Below are 12,826 nucleotides of genomic sequence, written 5' to 3' on the forward strand. Positions count from 1 at the left end.
CATACCAGTAAGACTTTGTATAACCTATATCCTCATGACCATGCCTTACCATACCAGTAGATCAGGAACACAAGAAAAGAATTTAAGAGTGGTGCTAGCACTCAAATGACAAGTATTGAGTAAGTTTATATTTCACTGAAAGGCACATAGTGTCAGTCAGTGACTAATCATGCAGGTAGAACGTCACTGACTCAAATCCTCAACCTTTGCCAAACCTACACAAATTGACTTCTAGGTCTGTCCATTGGCCATCAGCAGTGAAAGTGATTAATTTTATATGGGCCAACTTATTATCATTTCACTTCTTGTCAGTGGATTTAAATTGCACTGTACCTTAGACTTCTCTGTATTAAGTATTAATTATCACATATTTAATCAGTCAGTGTACGTTGCAGTGTACCTCATCCTTTCCACGTCCCTTATGTAGTGAACATGTTGCAGATCTTTGTATTGTCCCTAAAGGGGGTGTACTTTTCTCTGTAGTCCCCTTACGTTGTTGGAGACACTGAAGATGACTGGTGTAATTGTACCTTGTAGTGTACCATTTATCATTTCCCTCTCTGGACCCACTGAATTCTGTTTATTGTTAACCTCTGTGTTCCATCATCCTGCCAGCTCTTAATCTGGCACACCACCATGACACCCACTTTTTGTTTGAGTTTCTTAGGTATTGCACTGTTAATCCAGATTATTGTATAGATTGTTAAAATGGACAAAAATGTATGGCACAAGCAGAAAAAGTGAAGCTGCCACAAAGCAATTGTCAGCTGGCAGATATAGAAAGGATATTAAAGACTATAATTCATCATTTATGTTACCATCTCTGACTGTTAGACTTACTGTTTTCTTTTTCAGTCAAACTGCAAACCCTGATTTGGAGTACACAAATGCAACAGTACAGCATCAGGAACCCTCAGATTCTGTGGATTCTTTAATATTAATAGAACCAGGAACACCAATTCAGTTTGATATTGTTCTTCCTGCAGCTGAATTCTTAGACCAACACAGACCAGGAGATGGAAGGTATGACTCTCATTAACATTTACAACATGTTGTGTTTCTTATTTATGCTATGCTAGACAACAGAATGGTACCTCTTTCTTTATAAAACCACATACACATATGGTTACTTATGGTTTCATTTCTCTGAGTCTTTTGGGTTTCTAATATCATGACTGGAATTGACCCCATTTCTGAGTCAGGGTAAGGTATGAGTTCATGAAATTAGTATTTTTTTTTTTTTTTTTTAAGTTTTAATTTCTCCAAGTCTTTTGGGTTCTAATACCATGATGGGAATAAACCCCATTTGTAAGTCAATGTATGATTAAAGCTTGTGAAATTAGTATTGTTTCATTCTTTGTTAGCCAAAAGTGCCGTTCACAGCACCCACAATTTGTGCAATTTTGTTTATGCGGTGTGGTGTCACTGACAGAATATGAAGACACTTTTGTTTTATGTGTGTGGTTTGTTCACCCGAGACTCTGCCTGACATCACTCATCCTTGTTCTCTTCCACAAAACTAATTCAGTGCTACAGCTAGTTGGCCCGTAATAAAAAAGTCCTCCAAGGTTTGAAGAATATACCCTAACCTCTACTAAGGGTCAGGGCAACTGCATTGGTTCCTGAATCCTTTTCACAGGACGAGAGAGCTAGCAATCAACTGCTTTCATCCCTTTCCTTCATGATTGCCCGGTGGCACTGAGGAATTTTACTCGAATGCTGGCAGCTGAATGTAGGCGGGAACAAAACCTCTGTAGCAGTAGGCCAGCTAAAGCAGCAAGCTGCATATCAGCTTCCTGCATTCACTGAATCTCTGATTCCTAAAGCCTTTCATTTGCCTGTTCTGTAATTTTGACCAATTAAGTCGTGTCAGTATTTCTAGAATGCTCTTCAAACATCCCTGTACATATACTATAAAACAGTACAGTGTTAAAAGTACATTTTTTGTGAAATATCCACAGACAGACAGACAAATATTAGAAAATGAGTGATGTCATTTAGCCTTAAAGTAGTTTTAGACTTTCCGGTTGTATCAGAGTTTTACTACAGTCAGATTTGCTGGTTGAACTGAATTTTTTTCCAGTCAGATGACCAGGTATAGTAGTACTTTTAACTCATGCATAGGTTCAAAGGGGGATTACTAGGTAATGACTTAAGAGACCTCATGCCTAGCCAGTATAACTGATTTTACCCAATATATGGCCTGTAGTGGTAAAAGGATGGCATGGATTTGTGCCTATGCTTTGAGTATCTTACATATTGCCCCATCCATAAGGGACAGAAGCCTGATTTCCCATCCATTGCATTTGAAGAAGGTCAGGGAAGGGCTGTGTTTAATGTGAATAGGAAGCCTGTTTTCAAACATGGGACAAACTCTGAGGCACATATCTGTCTTTCCAGCATGTTTTGTTTGAGTCGTTGACTAAGTTTTACTGCAGTCAGATTTTCAGAATTGCTGGTTGTACTGAATTCTTTTTTTTTTTTTTTTGTTATGAATTAATAATTAAATACAGCTAATCATAATTAAGGTGAATACAGCAGAAAGTAGCTTTATACTTGTTGTACTTTGGTATTGCCAACTGTCATAATAATCTTTGGATGAGTCATGAAACGTAGCTGATTAACCGAGTTCATTGTACTGTGTCTGCTCAGGCTTAGTCATAAAAAGTATTTGAACTAAACCTGCCTTACCTGTCAGTCATGTGGCCCCATGGCTCTGTTCCAGGCACTTAACTCTCTTCTTTCCATGGGAGGAGTGAGCATATTTTACAAATTGTCTTCTAAATGAGTTATGATTCTGACAGCTTCCGTGCTTTGTATTTTTCCATACTAAGACAACTGATTTACTTTTAAAATCCTGGTATTCAGTTTGACTTGTTACCAATTTGTATTGAGTAAAATCATATCTACCAGTGAGGAAAAATGATAAATTACAAAAGCTATCACTCTAGCCCCCACAACTCAAATGCACACTGTCTAAAAATATTTATTTTACGTTTGTATTTGTTTTATTATGGTATTAACTTTTGTGGTTTAAATACTGCATACTTTTGTGGATTAAGTAGGACAGAAGTCTTACCCTGATTCCACTTATTCAATATCTGCCCAGCACTGAGGCCCAAATAACTTTCATATAAGAACTTATGTCTCCCACAAAGTGCAAACTAATAGTGGTATATTAACTTTGGCTGCATCATCAGAATATATACAAATATATTTTTATGTTGTCCTTGTCACCAGAGGCATAGCTAAGGTGGGGCGAAAGGGCAGCTGATCCTGGGGCAGGGTGACAGATGGCATGATCAGCAGATACTGTTTGGCTTGTATTGTAGTACTGATATTCAGAAGTGAATGGTGATACTAAATTTGTGCTTAGGGTAGAAGTTTTTTAACTCACCTTGTGTGGTATTTAGAGTGCAGAAAGCTACTTGTTACATTTGTAACAAACAAGTTGCTACAGTTACCAAAGAAAAACTTTTTTTTTTGCTCCTCAACATAAGAGTCGAAGAGAGCTATACGGGGAACCAGAACAGCTACCCATGGCTCTGCCTGTCTCCTTTGTTATAGTTTTTGTCCTTGTCTTTCATCACCAGTTAGCACTACATTTATTTATTTATTTATTTGCAGTTTGTTAATCAGGAGAGTCCATTGGGCTGAATTGAGCCCTTTTTCAATGTAGGCCCGGGGAGAAAAGCTTCATGTACAGACATAAAAAATACAGCAAGAGTTAATATAATTAGTAAAATCAATAGAATGACACAAACAAAAGTTAATACAAGTCAATAAAAATCACCGTGAGGTGGTATAGAATTATACAAAGTGATTGTATAAGCAGGATCATCAGATGTTGTAAAATGTGTTAGAAATCCTTGATCTATTGGTGTAGTCTAATATTTACAAAATCAAGTTTAAGTATCATAAGCAGTGTTGCAGTATCATTATAGCTTGCAATGATAATAGGTTCTGAACAACCTGAGATGGTGAGAATACAATCATGGGTGGATTAGAAACCATAAGAAGTGTTAGGGATATAAGGGGAAAAAGATGGTCCAAGGGAAGTGGATGGGGGAAGAGGTTGTTATATTGATTGAGTTATGGGTTAGGGGAAAAGAGGTAAAAGGGGTGGGAATGGAGGGGGATTAGGAGGGGGTACATACCACTTATAGTAAGAAAAAAAACTTTGTAACGTCCACAGAAAAGCATCCTGTGCAAACCAAACAGAGATTATCGGAAATAGGTTGAAATACAATCCTCCCGCAAGTTTAAAAAGGTGTAACTAGAAGAAAAAGGCAGTCCTTGTTATAGAAACAGAGCCTCCATGTAATACAGTCAGGAAAAAAATCATATCTTTGCATAAATGCACCTGAAAAACAAAACAAAAAAAAGTAAAATAAATAAAGCAGTTTTACAAGAGTACACCACATGCTCGTATAAAAACTCACCTGAGGAAATAATGACAACATAACATCATCACCTGCAAAAATATGTATCTACAGGTCACTGATCTGACATTCCCCCAAGCATTTGGTCCCTGAGTCACAGGACACTGACTGTCAAAATGCCAGTGACTGTTTTGAACAAAAAACATACCTCTCAACCTCTTATAGCAGGAAATTTGGACAAGGGCACAAATAATGGGTTGCTCTTACAGACTTAGAAAATTGGTAGAATAATAGATTTTGCATTCGCGTGAATTTTCTGAAGAATATGAAGTCTGAAACTCAAATGTATGTCATTATTTTCTGACTTCGGTCCTCAATGATTTCCAGTGATTTGCCAGAAAACCATAATTTTATGAGAAACAGACCAAAAGTATGAGGAAGAAAATCTGGACATTCTGTGAAAATCTGGACAGTTGAGAAGTAGGATAGGAAATCTCTGCCAGAGTGCGCCAACAATGATTCATTTGTTTCGAGAGATTTCCGGCTTCTTTATGTTTGTGTGAGTATGGAATTGGTATATATACAAGTTTGGATGTGGGAGGTACAGGAGCTATTGAAGTTTTCTTCATTAATTTACTTTGGGTGTTTTTGTTTGGTGCTTTCATTCTTCAGCATGTTCTGTTTTGACCTTGCATAGGTACTGTGCAGTTTCTTTTGTCTTTGTGCATACCTTGTTTGTGCTTCTGATAAGGCTTTTGAGCTGTACAACATTGCCCTGCCTCAGAACAACCATGGCATCCTATGTGCCTATCTTTATATTTGTTTTGCCTTTTGTCTGCTCAGTATATATCTGCCACATTATTTCTAATTACAGATTCAATTTTGCAAATGTACATAATTTTACTCACTTTGCACTCAGCAGTGCTGTTTCTACTGTCAGTTCTGATTCTTTCAAGTCTGCCTCTTACTTGGTCATTTCAAGCCGTTTTTCTCTTCAATGAGTTGTGCAAGTCACCAAACTCACAGTTTTTATCTGTTTTTTGACACATTCGTACATACATACAAATATATCAGGCATGGACAATAATGCCAGCATAGTGAAACAGCCATTCCCATAAGTATCCAAGTTGTTCTTAAAATATCTAAATTAGTGCTTGTTTTAATGTAATTTGGTAGTCAAATTCATGCATCAGCTACTGTCTCAGAGAACCAGTTAGTACATCGCTCATTTCTATAAAATCTCCAACAGAGGTTGTCTGATGATTTTCTACTACTCTTTGATAAACCTAAACATTTTCAGAGGTAGTTGTCTCTAAATTACTTGTATACCTGAATAAATGTATCTTTTTAAATGTCCATGTGATACATTGTACAACTTCATCTTTTTAATCTTTGCATTTATATTCATAGATGCCCTTGGTATATTTCATCACTACTCTTTCTAATTGACTCGTGCTAGTTTTCTTATAAGGTTTCCTTTCCATATTATTATTCCATATTCTAGTCTGGGTCTAATGTTGATTACAAACAATGATTTCATCATTTCGTGCTTACTAGACTTTATAAATGTTTTATACATCCTTTAGTCTTATAACTGTCAGTAGCCAATTGGTCGGTAATGATCAGAAAAACTGAAAGCTGGATCGACCCATACACCCATGTCCTTAAATTAATCTAGTTTCAGTCATCTGTTGTATTAAATGTAGAACAGAGCATGTGTATATAACTTTAAGAAGCATTTCCAGATGTAAGCACATGCATATAAATAGTGAGCACGTGCAGGCAGCAGTGCCATTTTGAGAGAACAGCCAGAATGTTAACATGCATGAGTGCAGTAATCAGTCTATTTATAAGTTTATTTACGTTTAAGTTACAAAGCCTCATTCCTGATGTGTTTGTGTGTAATAAAGCTGCTTGAACTGAACCCACAACCACTTCTCTGTTTTATCCTGACCGGACGAGCAACATGGTATCAGAACCGAGACTGAGAGTGCAGCTTCTTCAAGCCATGAGGTGCAGAGTTGAAGGTGAAGGTATATTGAGCAGGTTGGATGATGACAGTGCTCAAATGATCAAAAAGGGCCAGAAGTGAACTAAAGGTAACCAAAGTTTGTACAAATTATTTATTTTGCAAAGGAAAATGAAACTGTGCATTCGTCAGGCACAAAACACATTATTAATCAAACGAGTAGAACAAAATGCAGTATTAATCAAACAAAAGCCACAAAACACATTATTAATTAAAACAAATGTTCAAAATCATGATATTTGATAAAACTAGCAGAAGTGCCCATATGGGGCTCAGAATTACCTTTGGTTTGCATAATGTGCATGTTTAAAGTAAAACGAGCACAAGAAAAATACATTGAGCATGATAAGAGGTTAAATGGGCATAACGAGTACAATAAAAGAGCAAAATAAGCTTAAAGTGCAAGGCGACTGCAAGGTTTTTAGTAGAAGACTGTGTTTTGGGCATAAACTACTATTTTGCATTGGCCAAAGCCATTCAAAGCATAACTAGAGTTGTTCAAGTATCTCAGAGTGTGTAAAGTGTTTGCAGAGTGGGTGCTTTATTATGGTGCAGTTATTTCAGAGTGTGTGTGTGCAAAGTACAGTTAAATTGCAAAGTGTAGCCAAAGTACAGCCATTTCAAAGAATTTCTTGTGCTGTGTACAATTTATTCACAGAGTGCCGCTATTTTATAGTGTTTTTTAGACTGTACAGAGTTACTTCGCAAAGTACAGCCATTTTGAAAAGTTCTTGTGCTGTGTACAGTTTATTTGCAAAGTGCATTCATTTCAAAGTGTTTCTTACTCTGAGCTTGTTCTGCTATGAACAGGTTATTCTCAAAGTACAGTAATTTCAAAGTGTGTTGCTTACACGGATAAGGAGTGGTTTTGCAAAGTACAGTGATTTTAAAGTATTCTTGTGCTACAGAGACTTACAGTGGATATAAAAAAGTGTACACACCCCTGTCAAAATGCCAGATTTTTGTGATATAAAAAATGAAACCACAATAAATCATTTCAAAACTTTTCCCACCTTTAATGTGACCTGTAACCTGTACAGTTCAATTGAAAAGCAAACAAATCTGTTAGGGGAAAAAATATAAAAAAATAAAAAACGTACAATAAGCTGGTTGCATAAGTGTGCACACCCTTAAACTAATACTTTGTTGAAGCACATTTTGATTTAATTACAGCATTCAGTCTTCTTGGGTAGGAGTTTACCAGCATGGCACATTTTGACTTGGCAGTATTCGCCCACTCTTCCTTGCAAAAGCGCTCCAAATCTGTCAGATTGTAAAGGCATGTCTTGTGCACAGCCCTCTTCAGGTCACCCCACAGATTTTCTATTAGATTTAGGTCTAGGCTCTGGCTGGGCCATTCCAAAACTTTAATTTTCTTCTGGTGAAGCCATTCTTTTGTTGATTTGGATGTATGCTTGGGGTCATTGTTGTGTTGAAAGGTGAAATTCCTCTTCACCTTCATCTTTCTACCAGACACCTGAAGGTTTTGGGTTAAAAGTGACTGGTATTTGGAGCTGTTCATAATTCCCTCCACCTTGACTAAAGCTCCAGTTCCAGCTGAAGAAAAGCAACCCCAAAACATGATACTGCCACCACCATGCTTTACTGTGGGGATGGTGTTCTTTTGACGATGCAGTGTTTTTGCGCCAAACGTACTTTTGGAATTGTGGCCAGAAAGTTCAACCTTGATCTCATCAGACCGTAACACATTTTCCCACCTGCTTTTGGGAGACTTGATGTATTGTTTTGCAAATTTTAGCCAAGCCTGGATGTTTTTCTGTGTAAGAAAACGCTTCAGTCTTGCAACCCTACCCCATAGCCCAGACATATGGAGAATTGTGTCACATGTAGTACGCAACCAGTACTTGCCAAAAATTCCTGCAGCTCCTTCAGTGTTGCTGTAGGTCTCTTGGCAGCCTCCCTGACCAGTTTTCATCTTATCTTTTCATCAATTTTGGAGGGACGTGCAGTTCTTTGCAACATCACTGTTGTCCCATTTTCTCCACTTTTTGATGACTGTCGTCACTGTGTTCCATGGTATATCCAATGCTGTAGAAATTTTTTTGTACCCTTCTCCTGACTGATGCCTTTCAACAATGAGATCACGTTGATGCAATGTAAGCTCTCTGCAAACCATGGCTTTTGCTGTAGCAGGCAACTGAGTAAATGTCAGGAAAATCCTACTAGGACTGCTGAACTTTATTTGGGGTTAATCAGAGTCTCTTTAATTGATGGCAGGTGTGTACCCAAAAAGACTGAATGCTGTAATTAAGTCAAATGGTGCTTCAACAGAGTATTAGTTTAAGAGTGTGCACACTTATACAACCAGCTTATTGTATATTTTTTATTTTTTATATTTATTCCTCTTTTTTGTTTGTTTTTCAATTGAATCGTACAGGTTATATTATACATTAAAGGTAGGAAAAGTTTGGAAATGATTTATTGTGATCTCGTTTTTTTGTATCACAAAAACCTGGCATTTTAACAGGGATGTGTACAATTTTTATATCAACCGTATTTGGAAAAGTGCAGTTATTTCAAAGAGTCTGTTGTACTATAGGGCATAAAATTCTGACACATATTTACTGTGTGTGTGTTCGTACATAATTTCAAGTACCTTCACGACTGTGTGTGTTGATATGGAAGAGGCATTTCGCAGACCTAGTCCATTTGCGTTTGATCATAATAGTGCAGAGAATTGGAGAGTATTTGAGCAGGAATATGATATTTTTATACAAGCAGCTTTTTCTGACAAAGATGCACATACAAGGGCATTCATTTTGCTTAACTTAGCTGGGTCAGAGACCATTGAGAGAGAGAGCGTTCATTTGTGTACGCACCAGCAGTATATGCAGGAGAGACAGAAAACCACCATATTGTTGTACCAGCTGAATCAAGGGAAGACTGCAAGTGCTTGAAAAGCAAATTTAGAGAAATGTGCAATCCCAAGACAAATGATACACTAGAGATGCACCTATTTTATGCAAGAGACCAAAAGCCAGGTGAAACATTTGCAGCTTATATCACTGACTTGAGAAATAAGGCTAAAAATGCAGATTTGGTTATTTGAAAGATGAGTTAATAAAAGACAGGCTTGTGTGTGGTGTTAATAATGCTGCATTGAGAAAGATTTTGCTTCATGACAGTGATTTAACATTGAGCAAAGCCATAGAGGTTTGTCAAATCCATGAGCTCACAGAAAGGCACTCAAGTATGCTTACAAGTGATGAGCTTAGTTTCAGCAATTTCTAGAGCAAGCGTAGACAGCAATGCATCACATGGCAAGCAGAAGCAAGGCCTAAGCACATGGCAGCTGCAACCCCTGGAAGGACCCATAACTTTCTAGCAGGTTCTAAGTCTAGCTCAGCAAAACAGACTTGCTCAGTGCAGTGTAATGTTGAGTCAGCAAAACCCAAGTCAAGTCTTACTGTTAACTGTCATAATTGGGGTGCCAGTCATGAGTATAAAAGAGAGAAGTGCTTAGCATTTGGTCAGCAATGCCACAAGTGTAAAATAGGGAACCACTTTCAAAAGTTTTTAAAATCAAGCAAGCCTAATTCAGTTATTAAGACAGGTCACTCAAAAAATCAAATTGATCATATAAAAAGCTGCAATCCTACTTTCTATGTAGATGGTGTATCAGTGGTCGGTGAAAAGGTTAATGCAGTAGATTTATTGGCAAAGAATCAAGTATTTTGTACTGTCCTGAGCAATGGTAAGCCCACGGAGCTCAATGTAGATACTGGTTCAAAGTGCAATATGATGTTAGCATAAACAATTGCTAGAGTGAGAGCTGGTGAGCAACTTAATTTGGCCAATTGTGCGAAGCTTGTTGGTTATGGAGGTGAAGAGACTCAAACCAAAGGCTCAGTAGTACTTTAATGCTGTTCAGCTGGGAACAGTTACAGCTTGCAATTTTATGTAGTCTGAAGACCTGTGCAGTCATTATTGGGTCTCAGAGACAGTTTGAGAATGAAACTGCTTTCTTTTACCAAAGAAGTACATCATGTAAGCACATGTCCCAGTTCCAGCTTTAGTGATGCTATTTTCTCAGAGTATGCTGACGTTTTTGATGACAAGTTAGGCAAACTTCCAGTTGTGTACTCCATGAAAGTAGACCCAAAGGTCAGTCCAGTGGTCAGACCAGCAAGGAGAGTTCCAATAGCTATGCAGGCCAAAGTTAAAGTCCATTTAGACAAAATGGTGCAGCAAGGTGGGTGTGTTCCATGGGAGCTGCTTATAAGAAAACTTCAGATGAAATCAGCATTGACCCAAGAGACTTGAACAAGGCATTAAAGAGATCTCATCATCCTATGCGTACAATCGAGGAGGTTGCCACCCTCATGCCAAATGCCACTGTTTTTTCTGTCTTAAATGCAAAGAGTTTATTTTGGCAAATAATGTGTGATCACAAATCTTCACTTCTGACTACATTCAGTACCCCATTTGGTAGATACAGATTCCTCAGGATGCCTTTTGGAATAAATTCTGCCAGTGAAGTCTTTCAGCATGCAAGGGAGCAAATTTTTTTCAGGCTATCCGTGTGCTACAGTAGTGGATGATTTACTGGTTGGAGGCAATGGGAAGTAGAGCATGACTGGAAGGTTGGTATAATGGTTAAGGTGTTTACCTGATAGACACAAGGTGCAGGGTTTGATTCTCACATGGGGTAACTGGCTAGACTTCAAATGGCCCCCAAGGGCAATTAGCCTAGTAAAGTTCTGGACAGAGCACATGAAGTGAACTTAAAGTTCAACCCTCTGAAATGTAAATTCGGATTACTAGAAGTTACTTATGTAGGTCATTTATTTACCACTACTGGCTTACGATCAAACCCTTCTAAACAAGCAGCCATTCTTGAGATACCAGTTCCAGACAATGCCCAAGCCTTACTGTGTTTTCTTGGTATGGTTAACTATTTGGGCAAATTTATCCCTAATATCCCCATATCCTAATCTAACTTTAGTGAGTTATCAGCACCTTTAACAGAGCTGACATGCAAAAATGTTGCCTGGTCATTGTTGGAACAGCACCAGAGAGCATTTGATAACCTCAAACAGCAAATTGCCCACCTGCCTACATTGAGGTACTATGATGTCCACAAACCAGTAGTTCTTTCCTCTGATGCTTCAGAGTTCGGTCTTGCTGCAGTTATTCTTCAGGAGGGCAGGCCTGTTGTCTATGCATCTAGAACTGTTACTCAAACTGAGATGTAGTATTGAGAAGGAACTTTTGGTAATTGTGTTTGCATGTTCAAAGTTCCATGATTATATCAATGGTTTAAAGAAGCCTATGCATGATGCCCCAGCAAGACTACAAAGAATGATGCTTAGATTACAAAAGTACAATTTTAAAATGGTCTGTACAAAAGGCAACATTCTTTATCTGGCTGATACCTTATCCAGATCACCCAGAAGTACCACAGAACAGCTTGATGCAGAGAGTTTTGACTTTGATGTCATGGACGTGTGTAATTTTTTTACCATGAGACTTGATGAGCTAAGAGATTATACAAAGACTGATCCAATTTTGCAAAAGCTCAATCACTTCATCAATGTTGGATGGCTGTCAAAGCAATCCTGTGTACCACCAGATGTACGACCTTATTTTCCGTACCGAAAATCCTGATGGAAGATGGTATCGTTTTCAAGGGTCCAAAGGTAATAATAGTTCCTACTTCCTTGCAATGTGAATATATACAGATTTTGCATCGTGGCCACCCAGGTTCCAATCCTACCAAAAGAAGGGCGAGAGGATTAGTATTTTGGCCTTCTCTATCAAAGGACATTGATAAAGTGCTTTGTTCTTGTTCAGTATGCAACAGTACTAAACTGCATTTGCAAAAAAGAGCCACTTCATCTAAGTCAGATTCCTGAACTACCTTGGTCAACAGTAGCCAATGACATGTCATGTTTGAGTGGAACAATCAACATTACTTAGTGTTGGTAAACTCGTATTCAAGCTGGTTTGAGATTGATTTGCTACGTAACATCCAGTGTTGTGCTGTCATTACTAAGATGAAACATCATTTTTCAGTCCATGGTAGTCCACACAAAGTTATTTCTGACAACGGTACCTAGTTTACCAGCCAATTGTTTCAGAAATTTGCAAAAGAGTGCGACTTGATCCATGTTACTAGTAGTCCGGAATACCCACAGTCAAACAGCCTTGCTGAACGTGCAGTACAGAGTGCAAAGTAATTACTAGAGAGGTCAAAGTGTGACAATACTGATATCTTCTTGAATTTGCTTAATCTCAGAAATATACCCAGTGACAACCTACTTGGCTCGCCTGCTCAGCGACTTCTATCTAGGCAAAACAGAACATCCTTGCCTATCAGTTCTAGTTTGTTGGTGCCTAATGCTAAAAACAACAAAGCAATCAAAGCCCAACTTTTTAAGGTGTTCCTTTCAGA

The 12,826-nt window shown here is 38.0% G+C and overlaps 1 protein-coding gene across 1 annotated transcript in view; it reads left to right on the forward strand.

The window, feature by feature from the left end:
- Positions 1-12,826, forward strand: part of APPL2 (adaptor protein, phosphotyrosine interacting with PH domain and leucine zipper 2) — a 1,154,621-nt gene that overhangs the window by 898,036 nt on the left and 243,759 nt on the right. The window contains exon 15 of the mRNA XM_044087826.1: positions 856-1,023. Coding sequence (XP_043943761.1) covers positions 856-1,023 — 168 coding nt within the window. The remainder of the gene's footprint in view (positions 1-855; positions 1,024-12,826) is intronic.

The sequence above is a fragment of the Protopterus annectens genome, chromosome 11.part0 (assembly GCF_019279795.1).
Source record: "Protopterus annectens isolate FY-2018-M chromosome 11.part0, PAN1.0, whole genome shotgun sequence".
Classification (NCBI taxonomy): domain Eukaryota; kingdom Metazoa; phylum Chordata; order Ceratodontiformes; family Protopteridae; genus Protopterus; species Protopterus annectens.